The sequence below is a fragment of the Stegodyphus dumicola genome, chromosome 11 (assembly GCF_044657685.1).
Source record: "Stegodyphus dumicola isolate Sdum_Otavi_A_Nest chromosome 11, ASM4465768v1".
Classification (NCBI taxonomy): Eukaryota; Metazoa; Arthropoda; class Arachnida; order Araneae; family Eresidae; genus Stegodyphus; species Stegodyphus dumicola.
Genome location: NC_140778.1, coordinates 84,190,172 through 84,204,212, shown reverse-complemented (window position 1 = coordinate 84,204,212; position 14,041 = coordinate 84,190,172). Strand labels below are relative to the sequence as shown.

The 14,041-nt window shown below is 33.0% G+C and overlaps 1 protein-coding gene across 1 annotated transcript in view; it reads right to left on the bottom strand.

The window, feature by feature from the left end:
* Window positions 1–14,041, bottom strand: part of superdeath (Suppressor of ER stress-induced death) — a 219,089-nt gene that overhangs the window by 20,619 nt on the left and 184,429 nt on the right. The window contains exons 11-14 of the mRNA XM_085826940.1: window positions 9,070–9,200; window positions 5,570–5,625; window positions 1,122–1,269; window positions 377–456 (exon numbers count right to left, since the gene is read on the bottom strand). Coding sequence (XP_085683066.1) covers window positions 377–456; window positions 1,122–1,269; window positions 5,570–5,625; window positions 9,070–9,200 — 415 coding nt within the window. The remainder of the gene's footprint in view (window positions 1–376; window positions 457–1,121; window positions 1,270–5,569; window positions 5,626–9,069; window positions 9,201–14,041) is intronic.

Sequence of the window (14,041 nt, the reverse complement as noted above, 5' to 3'; positions counted from 1 at the left end):
GACGTAATTCAAAATCTGAAAACTTCAGATTTTTTTTCATTATTTATTTATTGTTTATTTGTTTTAATAATGCTTTTAAATTTCATTAAAAATGTATCGCTGGTTAACTGTTTTCAGATCGTGCATTCGACTCACATCCAAATGGAATTTGAGACCAATTATCGAAAGTGTGACAGTGTTGCATATCAAATGACAGCGGCCTAAATATATCCTAAATTACGTAAATTCTTTATTCTGGTTAATACTATCAATTGCCTCTACAAGCAATCAATCGTTTAATTTTTCATCTGACAAGAAGATGATAATGAAAGCCTTTATTTATTATTTTAATTTATCATTAAACCAACCATTGCCAAAATACGAAAATTATGCTTACTGTCTCAAAATATTTTCATCAGGGCTTTCATCCCATCCAAGTTGGTTATACAACGGTTCTAACTGGGAGATGATATATTTCTGGAAAAGAAAATTAACATTTAGTTGAGGGAGAAAAATTATCGAGGGAAATAAAAATGCACATATTTTTAAATTCTAACATCTAGAAGACATAGAACTAAATTGTACATTGGAAAGACAATGCTAGTAAGACATTAAAATTACAGAGGTTGTCCAATTGAAACATAAACAGCGCACTTTATGGTAAGATAAGTATGCATAACCATACTTTTCTGAGATCTTTTAGAAAGATGTAGACTTAACATTTAAATTGCAACCCCTTGGCTTATATATTTAAACGGCTCTGGCTCGGTTAACTTCAAAGTCTAGAAAAACTAAAAGTTAAAGAAAAGGCTTGCTCCACATAAAAACAACTATTAGAAAATTAAAGTAAACTGTACAGCTTTAAAAACGTGTTTATTTTGTTTATTGGTTAATCTAGCTTGAACCTTCTGAACACGGTTACAGAAATTTGTACGAAGATAATAGTTTATAGCAGATAGCTTTCCCATCCCTTGTCGTAATAACCAACTTAATGTAACACAGCAAAATAAGAAAAGAAAAATAATAATAATAATAATAATAAAGTTTTGGTATTTTGAAGCAGCGATGAACTTTTCATTTGATTAACTATGGCGACTTTTTTTTATAGCAGTGGAATTTCGGAGGAAATATTATAAAGTTACCTTCCATTTTCCGTAGATGGCGCTGCGACAAAGCATGTTATCGATGAAACTGAAACCATGAAGGGCCGCTTTCCATGGCAAATAATCTTCTTCGTTTTTCAGGTAGAGAGTTGTGTTCAATGCTAGATGGTAATTCAGTTGACCAGCTCTGTATGTGGAGAAAAAAGCAGTATAAGAATTAAAAATTTTATCTTAAAAATAGACCGAACTTAAAATAGCACATTTTTTAAATTTGAGTAACGATACATTTAACCATGATTAGTATTTTTAAATATTTACTATTATCTATCTTCTTAGCTATACATACACTGGTTATCATAAATTAAGGAAAAATCACAAAAATAGCGATAACTCTCTCAAAAATGAGCCAAACAGTGTAAAATTTGAATATGTTGTCAAGTAAGAGTAGCTGAGTAAAACTGCAATATGCAAATTAGTGACACTGCACTCGGAATACGTCATCTGCGAGGAGTATAAAAGTCCCTGTTTGAGAGCAAGTGCACATATTTCAGTGTGATAGTGACATCAGAAATCTGAGATGGCCAATTCGTTACAATGACCTGCAGGCATCATTTGCCTGCAGAACTACGACGGAGAGCCGTTGCGAGACTAGAGGCAGGACAAAATTTGAATATGTCAAAGAGAAGTGGCCAGATGGCTAAATGTGAGTCCTTCTGTGGTTCAAAGACTGTGGAGGCAATTTCAGACTACAGATTCGGCATTTAGGAGGTTCAGCCAAGGACGGCCAACTGCTACGACGAGCACCGATGACCGATATTTGACATTATGTGCAAGCAGGAATAGAACCGCTACTCCAACTCTTCTTAGATCCTCCCTTGCTGCAGCCACCGGAAGTTGGGTGTCAACGTCAACTGTGCGTAGGTGGCTTCACGAAGGTGGTCTGTATGCGAGGCGACCAGCTATTTGCGTGCCGCTCACGTCACGCCATAGGGGGGACCGTTTGCAGTGGGCATGACAATACGTCCACTGGACGCCTGATCAATGGAGGACTGTTCTCTTTACGGATGAGTCCAGGTTTAGTCTAGAAAGCGATAGTAAGTGTTATTTGATTTGGAGAGAACCTGGAACCCGTTATCATCAGTAAAACATCTGTGAAAGAGATACATACGGAAGAGGCAGTGTCTGTGTTTGGGGTGACATCTCTTTGGGTGGACGCACAGACCTCCATGTCTTTCCAAGGGAAACCGTGAATGCTCAGGTTTATAGAGATGATATCCTTGATGTTTATGTGCACCCATATGTCTGGGCAATAGGTGATGCTTTCCTGTTACAGGACGGCAACGCAAGACCACACAGGGCTCTCATCGTAGATGATTATCTTCAACAGGAAACAATTATGCACATGGAGTGGCCAGCTCGATCCCCAGACTTGAATCCTATCGAGCACGTCTGGGAAGCTTTAGGGAGACGACTAGTTGCTCTCAATCCGCCTCCTCAGACCCTTGCCGCGCTTGCAACTACTTTGCAAGAGCAATGGTTCTCGTTTCCTATGGAACTGATAGACCGCATAATTGAAAGCATCACACATCGCTGCATGTGCTGTATTGCTTCTAGAGGCGATCAAATTCGATATTGAAGGTACTTTTCCTATAGCAAACTGACACCTTCGATTTGTTCATTTTATACATGTGCTAATTTCTATACTACCATATTTGGTAATTTCTTTTTATGTTATTTGATACCTTATTATGTGTTGTATATTGAGGGTAAGTTTCATTAAATTCTACATGAACTTTTCCAGTAATCGTGATTTTTGTGATTTTTCTTTAATTTATGATAACCAGTGTATAATAAAAGAAAGAGTCTGTCTGTGTGTGTGTGTTTTTCGTTCGCGCTGCGCGTAAGCTAATAGACCCACGGCTACGAAATTTGGTACATAGGTGCATATAGACAAGAGCCAGTGCACCTCGAAGCGATTTTTCGAAATTCGAATTAGAATTTTTTTTATTTAATGTTTTGTGACGAAATCGCGTCATTTTGAGACATAATGGGCTATAGGAATGCGAGATTTTACTCTACACACTCCATTTTCACATTGTCATGAAACGTAGGCACTTAGCTATTTTACGAACTTAAAATAAATTTCGTGTTTCAATAAATCGATTATATACGAATTTATTTAACAAAGTGAGCTTAATACCTTTTCAACGGGATTTTTTCTAAAAAAGTATATTTTTAAAAATGTACAGTACACTCTGTTACCCAGCTCAGAAATCTCAGTTTCTTTTCTCTTATATGTTTGTAAATTGTACATTTTTTGCTTTAAAAATAATTTAATTATGCTATTGATGTCTTCCAGTTAAGGTTTTTATGCCTTTAAGAAATCTGCAAGCAATTTTTGTAGAATTATCAACAATTTAAAAACTCTTTAATTGCGGTTAAGCCTAATATTTAAATAACGTGGCGGACATGTTTGCTTACATTTGACACAGCAGAATAGTAGATTTGTTGCCAATCTAGAGAGACTAAGCTTCTCAACAACAAAGATAACGCCGTCATTTATTACTGCAAATTAAATCATGCTTAATCGTTTCTGGAATTTTTTCGAGGAAATAAGTGTTTAAGATTTACTTCGTAATTTTTAATATAGATATTTTGAGTTTTTATGTATTTTTGCCTTGTCGCGATATGCGAACTGAATTAATTGAATGAGAAATACTGAATAGTCTGTGAAAAACTGTATCTATTTTGTTTTGTTTGCTGAATTTCTTTTATACATCGTTCTAGATTTATTGTAGTATTTGAACAGAACATGTGGCAACGATTAGATAATTCTTCAAATGATATGATTTAAATTTTGTGCATTCTGAATTATAATATGAACGAAATATAACGCTGTTAAGTGAACCTAGCGCCAGAGTGTCGCTATGGTAAACAAATATCGTGAATTTTAAAGAGTGCACTTATTCTATTGTGCTTTATCCGCTATCGAGGAAGTATATTTAATTCAATCCAATAAGTTTAAAGGAAATGCAAGAAAAATGCGTATAATTTAATATTCCGTACAAGGAAGTCATGTGGTGTACACATCAGATTTTTTTATTAGCGTTTTCAGAATTTTTATTAATATATCGGCTGATTAATGTGGTACGAAGATGAGAATGGTAGAAATATCGGGGGAACTGTCTGAACTCAAGTCCATGACATTCCGGAAGAACTGATGTTACAAACCCAACAGACAGACGCGCAAAGATTTTCATACTATAGATTCTATATTATAGATTCTCTAATGTTTTGTTCCTCTATATTTGTGTTCATCATTGTTATTATTAATAATTGTTTAAATTCTTCGTTGAACATTAACACTACCATTACTTTTATACAAAATTCTGTCGGTTTAAATATTTTTTTTTAAAGTGATAGTTCTACTTTTATGCATTTTCTAAAATAATTCATGGTAAATTTTCCATAGACGTAGGTCGTCCAATTATTTTTTTAAAAGATTCGTGATAAGCCTCTATTTTTCTCATAATACACAAATATCTTATATATATGCGGCTTAAGTGTCTGTTTGTCGCCGATAGTTTATTGGTTGCTTGTGTAACTGTACTAGCCAATGGGGGTGAAGTTGCCACGGCATTCAAATAGTCGATATACACTGATACCATACATGCAGTTATCATTGTTTTAATTCAATTATTAGAGTATTTAAGAACATTTAAATATTTTTAATTCATACAATTGTTGCTTATTATGCATTTAGCTATATTTACATATGAATTACCTAGGAACTTCCAAACATTGAGAAATTAAAGGAGACGAAACCAACTAACGAGTTGTGCGTAGTACATATCATCAGGTAGGTTTACCCAAAATCCTATGCTAAGTATCCTTTCGCGTAAAGAGTTTAAATTTTGCCCGATTTTATTCTGACATTGTATTTTAGACTGAATTTTCAGCTGACTGCAAATTGAGCGTGTCAGGGAGAACGTGAACATTTGTTTGCATTAGCAATCATCTGTTTTTGAAATGGTTTACAACTGAACGCAAGAGTTTGTGAAAGAACGGAAGTAAAATTAAAAATAATTAATGGTCCTCTGCAAGGCGAGCTTAAAAATGATGGAAAGATCTACGCAAGAAATGGTATGACAAAAAGAGATGACATGTGAATTAACATTTTATTATTTAAATCACCTTTATTTATTGAGCTAGCGGTGGCTCTTAAGAAATGTACCTCCAGTGGTTTCCTTCATTGCACTCTGCTTTAAGCAATTAAGCAAGTAGAAAGGGGCAACACCGTGGGGCACTAAGCAAAGGGGCGTTCCTTGCCGCCTGCCCTGGATAATTCAGTTTGAATTAGCCAGACACCTTTGCACAAATCATTTTAATTACAATTTATAATATCTAGAATAGCAGTCATTTCGTATGAGTATAAGAATACTAGAGTATTCTTATAATATTGAACTAATACGAAAAATTAAATTTACCTGGCTAAGTCTAAAGAATCATCTAATATCTGGGCACGATTCACTGTATGAATTTTCTGAAAGTAAACAAGTAGAACATTTGTGATAAACAATGCATAGTTAATTACACATATTTATCATTTAAAACAATTTTTATGAAAAACAATTAAGAATTTATATGGATTTTTTGTTAGAAAATAGGTTCTTGTTGAAACGCATTTATACCAGAATTTTTAAGGGATTAATTACAGACAACCTGAATAAAATTTAGAAGCTAAAATCAAATTATGAAATTTGAAACGAATGTCCACAATCAAATTTTACATGGTTTCCGCCCGCCTTTTTTTTTTTTTTTTTTTTTTTTTTTCTTTTTTCAATAGAGGAATTGGTACTTCGATAAATATGCATAATTGAAATATATATATAATAAAAATATATTAAAAGCCCTGGAATTATTCTCATTTTCGATTAAAAAATTATTTAAAAATAAATGAAACACGATTCTGTAAACAGCTGTGAAAGGATTTTTAAATGTTTAAATACATTTTGCAAACAAGCTTGCTTATTGATTCCTAATAATTTATTACGTGTGAGCTATCATATAAATACAAGGTTAAACTATTTTAATTCGGCACATGTATCAAAGAAATAATTAATTATTTGTAGTTATTGCAGATATTTTACGGTAAATAATTAATTTCTTGTTTACTCACGAGATGGCGCAGCTATTTCCATGGACGAGCACAACGCAATGTTACGTAGAATTTCTAAACTCTGCAGGCGGAACAAGTTTCTTCTTAACTTTGCGCAAAAAATACATATTTTAAAGCATAAAAAGGTACTATTCCGTTTTGAGGACCGTAAAAAAATGTATGCGCAAAAGCGCCAAAACTAGCAAACGCGTGCGAATTAAATTATGCTTAATTCATTATGGAATTAACATTAAAATTATTAGCTTATTTTTATATAGAAATTGTAACTTTAAGTGAAAAAAATATTTTTTAATTGTTTTAACTGTATTTGGTGTTTTATGTTTTTCTATAGCTGTAAAATTTTAATGAAAATATTTTGAATTTTATATATTTTTGCCTTGCCGCCAAGTGACAATTGAATTAATTAGTAGCGCATACGCATTAGGTAAGCGGCGCTCAATCGTCTGCGAAATTTTTTTTTTTTTTTTATTTCTTAATTTGCTTAATTTCTTTTATGTATCGTTTTAGATTTATTATAGTATTTGAAGAGAACTTACGGTAATCTTCAGATGATATAATTTTTGTGCACTCTGAGTCGTAAAATGAATGTTATTGATGTTAAGTGAACGTAGCACCGAAGTGTCGCTATAGTAAATAATATAGTGAACTTTAAAGGGTGCATTTATTCTATTGTGGTCTAAGCGCTATCGACGAAGTAGATTTAATTCAAAATTCGTTAATTGTTAATTCAATATGAAATGTGGGAAAATTGCGTATAATTTAATATTTCATATAAGGAAGTCATGTGGTGTACACAGATTTTTTTATATATAAATTATAATAATGATCTGAAATAGTTATTTACTCTTATGCTTTCATTCTGTTATGTTAGCCTTTTTTATATAGATTATTATAATAAAAAAGTATTATATGAAATTAATCTTTCATCTAAATTAAAACAATAAAATCATAGATAGTTATTTACTATTACAGTATTTTCTTTCTTGCGTTAGGGTTGCCGCAATTATTTTTAGCAGCACTTGGCATCAGCAATAGTTTGGCGATTTTTACGGTCCTCAAAACGGAATAGTACCCATAAAAATACTAAACAGTTTGAAATTTTATATTATCAAATATTTTCAGTATATTCTTTCGTATCTTTACGAACTGTTTCTTTAAGAATAATGCATGAAATTGAAATACGCATATAGAATTGTACATTCAGGTACATTAGTTGTACATAAAGTTATGTTAATTTGTAACGTAACGCAGAACTTGCAATCATATGAAATGAGTCACGATGAAAATGAAACGATTTTTAAAAAAGTACCGTCGCAGTCACAAAGGTTTAAAAATACGGAATATATTATGCGTTTCGGCCCTGGAATAATGATAAAGAACGTAAAATGAAATAGAGGTTTATAATTCTCAAACGCTGAAAGGAATGAATATTATTTCAAGCAGATGACTTTAAAAAAGGTAATAAATAATAACACAGTTGTCACAAAATTTTGGACAAAATGTATAATTTTCTAAATACGTTTTGAATATATATGAAATTTCAACATCAAGCAAAATTAAGATTGGCTCTCGAAAACTTCAAAAATATTCACCCTAGGTTAACATTCAGGTAGACCAGAATTTGCAAACCAGAATTTTTACTTCCTTGTACGAAGTAAAGGAAGTATTGTAATCGCGAAAATTTCAGGTATTACATTTCAACGAAAATACCTATTTTGACCGCTATCGGATCCATCTGAACAATGTTTTTGCGATACATCTGTACGTGTGGACAAAATAAAGGACATTTTTTTTTTTTTTTTTTTTTTTTTTTCCAAAACGGATTCAAAATGGATTCAGAAGTGATTTCTTTCGTGACGTCTGTACGTAAAGTACGTCCGTATATAACTATATCGCATTACTCAAAAACGAGTGGCTTCAGAACGTTGAAATTTTGCACATGGGGATTGCTATAGCATACTTGTGCACCTCCCTTTCTGGTTGCAATTGGCCACACAAAACGTATATAAATATATATATATATATATATATATATATATAGATAGATAGATAGATAGATAGATAGATAGATATACAGACTCAGGTAACCGGCTTGGTGAGCTCAGTTTTTTATTCTCATATATTGGTTAGTTACACATTTTTTGCTTTAAAAGTGTTTGAATTATATTGTTCTTTATGTTCCGGTTTCATGCCTTTAGTTAATCTGCATGCAACAGTGGTAGAATTATCAACAATTTAAAAGTTTAAATGGTGCTAAGCCTAAAGAGCCGCCATTTGTTTACATTTGAAACTATTAGAATAAAAGTGAAGCAAGCAGTTTCTGCACCAACTTTAGTGCTTTTTTGCCAAGTGGGACCAAAAATAAACGTTTGAGTTTTGTGCACTGAAAAATCTGTCTTTTTGCTCGATGGCCGAATTGCTTGCTTTTGCGTTAGTTTCTTTGCAATATAATTTTTTTTAAACTGTTTTTAATTGTACTTGGTGTTTTAGGTTTTTCTGTATTTTAAGATTTTTAATAAAGATGCTTTGAGTTTGTATGTATTTTTGCCTTGTTGCGAAGTGAGTACTGAATTAATTGATTGAGAAATATCTCTCTAACAAAAATTCGAGGAAATAAATTTAAATGAAGTGCAACAAAAATATATATAACTTAATAGACGGTACGAGAAAATCATTTGGTGTCCACATTTTAGACATTTTAGAAGATATTTTAGTAAAAAGTATACATTTTGATATTGAATTTTGTCTAATTTGGAAAAGTTGCAATTAGTACGCTGTTGTTAATCTGTTAGTGAACTGATAACATACCTTATGATCATTCAAAAATTGTTGTATCAGAAGCTTCCAGTTATGCTCATCGTAGTTCACTTTATAATAGCCCACTTCCTGTATATTTGCAATAATCCAGTAATTTGGACCAGGTAAACCACTGATAGAACCTAAAAGAATAATCATTATAACACTGAAATAGTAATTTGAGATAATTTGTATACAAATATATAACAACATTACCTGTAAAAACAAAATTATATCTGGAATTATTTTGCATTTTATAAATATGGATTGATACAAAGTGGATTAAGCAAAAGCATTCTTAGCAAGGAAATTACAATCCAACCTCGCTGTAACGCATTTGCCTTGCAAATAACCTCTTTGAACGAACGAACTTTTTGATACCGTACAGACTCCTATGCACTTAATGTTATTTTATACTGTTATAACGAATTTCCAAGCGTATGAGTTTTGGGTCTATTTAATAATGGCAAAGCACTCGAGGGCTATCTGCCTAAGAGCAGAGATGCCTTCATGGAGAATGTTCTAAGAGAAACTGGCTCATATACATTTTACATATTGGGAAAACCACGAAAACACCTATGCAGCCAGTCCATTTGCTGCGATTTCGAACCCCGGACCGAATTACTAGTGTTCGGCGACTTTACAGCTCGGCCTCTGGTGGGGATAAGAATATGAAAACTGGTTTGGGTTTACGTGGTTTCCGACAAAACCTTGAGGACTATCTGCCTAAGGGGGAGGATACTTTCGTAGAGGACTTTCTAAGGGAAACTGGCTCTACACACGTTACATATGGGGAAATCGATGCAGCCAGCCCGTTCTCTCGGATTTGAAACTCATACCGAATTACCAGCGTTCAGCGATTTTACCACTCGAAGGCGGATGGGCCCAAGATTATGAAAATCGGATATAACGAACTACATGGACACCTCCAATTGAAACCATTTTCGCATTTTTCATATTTACATGTTTTTGTACGCTTCTGTAAAATAATCCACTTTTGCTATCGGATCCTATTAAGCGAACCATCGGAAATAGCGAACTAAACTTCCGTTTCTTGAAATTCGTTATAGCGGGATTCGATTATATTTATCACACAATCGTGCTTCCGTTCATTATTGTTACATTACAACACTTATCGCAACTACTCGAAAGAGTAAGTAATAGCATAGAGAGATTTAAAAGCAAACATTTGTGTCGCATGCATAATTATGAAAAAATTTAACTGATAAATTATGGAACGTAGATACTACGGATATAAAGTATTCTGTATACACAACAGTACACTACAACATATTATATCCTGCATACAGCAAAATCATTAACGTATACTATATAGTATTATTAGTGGAGAAGTTAAACAACGCGAATCAGCGTAATGTTTGTAAATTTTGCAGGACTAGTTTCGAAGGTTTAAACCCAGAACCATCCTCTTCAGCTGCCTACATGCTGTTGTTTAACTTCTTCAAATCGTTATTCAGCGTGTTATTTTAACCTAACCCATATTATGAATGAATAATTAAAATACACTTTGCACAAAAAGAATGAGACAGTTCTATATCTCCCATTTTGCTGCAACAGTTGACGAAATTTAATTTGCGTTTTTTATATCTCGAAAGCGCGATTTTGGATATATATTAGATTAGCATATAGCATTGTTCTAACGTAGGTATTTAGATACAAAATAGGACTTTTCTGAAATGATATTTCGATTTTACGACTCAAATTATGGCGAAATATTAAATTTTGTAAAATTTGGTGACAGACTTACAGACCGAGAAATTTACAAATTTATCTAGGCGCACATTTTTCTGTTTGCGCCAAGGATAATTCACTTGGCGAAATTTTTAATTTATAGCAACTTATTTTCCTCTCCTTTTTACCGTGCATGATCGGAAAAAAAAGGTGTACCGTTTATTCTTCCCAATAATTTTAACAAAGTGCGTAAACCCCATATGACATTATTATCGCTAGTAAGAAATATGCCAAATATTCAAAACTCGTCTTTATATAAATTGACGTATATCTTGAGGCTAATTCAGAAGTCAAACAACAAAAATCAGCGTTATACCTACAAAATTTTCACAGGATTTGCGGTTTTGCAGCTGAAGATGATGGTTCGGTAAAACCATCGAAACTAGTCCTGTGAAAATTTTGTAGGTATAACGCTGATTTTTGTTGTTTGACTTCTGAATTAGTATTTATTCGGCGTGTTATTGTGTCTTAATCTTGAGGCTCTTTTAATAAAAAATTCTAATTGTTTGCAGGTATGCCTAGAAATCATCTACTCTAAGGTGATGGAAAAATTTTATAGGTTATAATTCAAAAACGGTTCTAAAATTATTTAAAAATACAACTTTTAAAAATTAATTAGAAAACATCTGTGAATTCTTTTTGTATTGAACCAAAATTTCGAACTGTATAAAAAAGGAATAAGGTAAGTTTGATAAAAAAATATTAATAAATAAATACATACCACATTCAATTAATATTGATGAGCTAAACTTTTGAGAGGTATTTTTTAAAAACAACTCGTGCGATTTTTAGAAAACTTGGCACTTTTGCATAATTTGAATCGTAGAATCGAAGTATAGAAAAAAGTCTGTATCTCGTTTCATAAAAAATCTGATTTTGCATCCGAATACCTATGTTAGAACAACTGCTATATATAAACCTAATACATATCCTATGTCGCGCTTTCCAGACATGAAATACGCAAATTAAATTTCGTCAATCGCTCAGTAGAACGGGAGATACACTACTATACCCACCCCTTTTTTATCATACATTTTACATATTGAGTGTACATTATAAATAGGGCATAGTATATACAGCATTATTAAATAATATACTTAAGATAATCTCTCTCGTATTTATGAAAGTGAAAAATTCCAACAGCTCACAAAAATTAGCAAGAAATGACAAAAATACGGATTTTTATACCTTACATATTGTTCATATAGTCTTACATATTGTTCATATAGCCTTACATATTGTTCATAAAAATCATTCAATGTAATTAACGGGAGAATAGTAATTTCCAAGCATTCGTAACATCCTTAGTCTAAGTTTGCTGTAGATGCATTTACTGTAGTAAAAAAGAACTTTAAACTGATCAAGCTGCAGCAATACGTTATTAAGAAGATCAGAGTAATTAACTGCTAGATGCAAGAGTGAAATCAACTTTAAAAAAACGCATACTATATCGGAAACAAAGATAAAAAAATCGACTACCGATTGCTGAGCTTTCCCACTAATGAATCTATCAACATCAGCATGCGGTGTGAGTTTACAGTCTGCATTATATAGGTATTATATGCTTGCGTTTGTTATGCATATGTGTATGTGTGTGCAGAACAAAAATAGATAATAAAATATTAATTTTAGTTTATCCGCTAACTATTCATTTTAATTTGGTTATTTTCCAAATTCATTTTAGTTTGGTTATTTCTTAATTTTATTTATTTCAGTTCTGAAAAATGTAGCTGCTTATAATAAACCCCTCTAAACTGCGTCATTTCAAAAGTAATCCATTTCATGTGATTTTTTTACATAAAGCTCAGATGCAGGTAATGTATATAAATGATTTAGAGAATGATAATTTTAGACTTTTTGACTAATAGAAATTAAATCTGAAATGAAACCAATTCATACTCAGCGAAGATTTCATCTTGAACACGCTGCACTTGATTTCTGTTTCTCAGTCTACCTAGACTGGTCCCTGCCTTCTCTTCTTCCGCAACATAAAAAATTGTAAAAAGGTCTAGGAAAAGCTCTTACTGCTTTAGCTATATAATGTTTCTCAACGAGAATAAAAAACAGTATTAAACTCGGCCATGACTTCAATGCTCCTTCGTTACATATCCACACTGCACTTCAGCATTTCCAAATTATTTCAACAGGTTTGCGTTTCGAATGCAGTCTTTTCATGTATATATATATATAGTTGACTTTCTACCACAGACTTAACCAAGGTCAGAAGACAGATAAGTTTAGGCTCTTTTCAACAAAGACATCAGTAACTTAGAGAACGAGGCCTGCGAGTCGCTTAGAGAAATGGATGAAATAAACCACAAAGGAAGTAGTTGCTTTTGAGTAGACAAAGGAGTCAGTGACGTCACTGACTTAGAGAACGAGGCCTAAGTGTCGCTTAGAGAAATGGGTGAAAGAAAGCACAAAGGAAGTGCTTTTGAGCATTGACGCAAGACCTCTTTGAGATGACTTTCTAAGAAACACTTTTCCCTGTTCTCTTAGGAAATCATGAAGAAATTTCATATAGCTGGTCCGTTCATCGTCACTTACATCATGCAGTGACGTCACACAAGGCCAAACTTTGTACTACAGTCATCTTTGACTTAATAGCAGCACGAATATTAATTGGATACAAGAAGTACGCCTCTGGACAAGGTGAAACTTTCTATTGGGTCCTTTTTTCTAATTTCTGTTTGAATTCTAGGGCTTTTGCAAACTTACGTAACATCGAATTTACATAAGTCACGCACTTCGTAAGTCCTGAGTTTATGACAGGCACATAAGGCTCCGTAGTGGTCCTTTCCATTGCCCAAATTTAGTTATATCGGCTCAAAACAAGAGCAAGAAAGCAGTACTCTACAAGTTTCAGCAGTTGTATTTGAACGGATTCTTGCCTCTTCGAAATTTGTAAGCTTCCACGTCGTTTGCAAGCTTACTTACTTTTCCCACGTTTCTCAACCGCAGATGAGTGAAACCACGGATACTGAATAACAGGTCACGGAGACACGACTGAATACTGTTCTGTTTTGCAGTACTGCTGAGGGAGCCTCTACTACGTATTGCTCACATGCATTTGCCATATGGCACTCAATCAAATATATGAAGCGGTTATTAACTTCAAACGAGCTCATCTATAATGTCAACAATGCAAAAGAATTCTGCTTTTATAATGGAGAGCTAAATGAAATTCTGTTACTTGTTTCCCAATGGCGAATTACTGTTGAACATTCTCGGG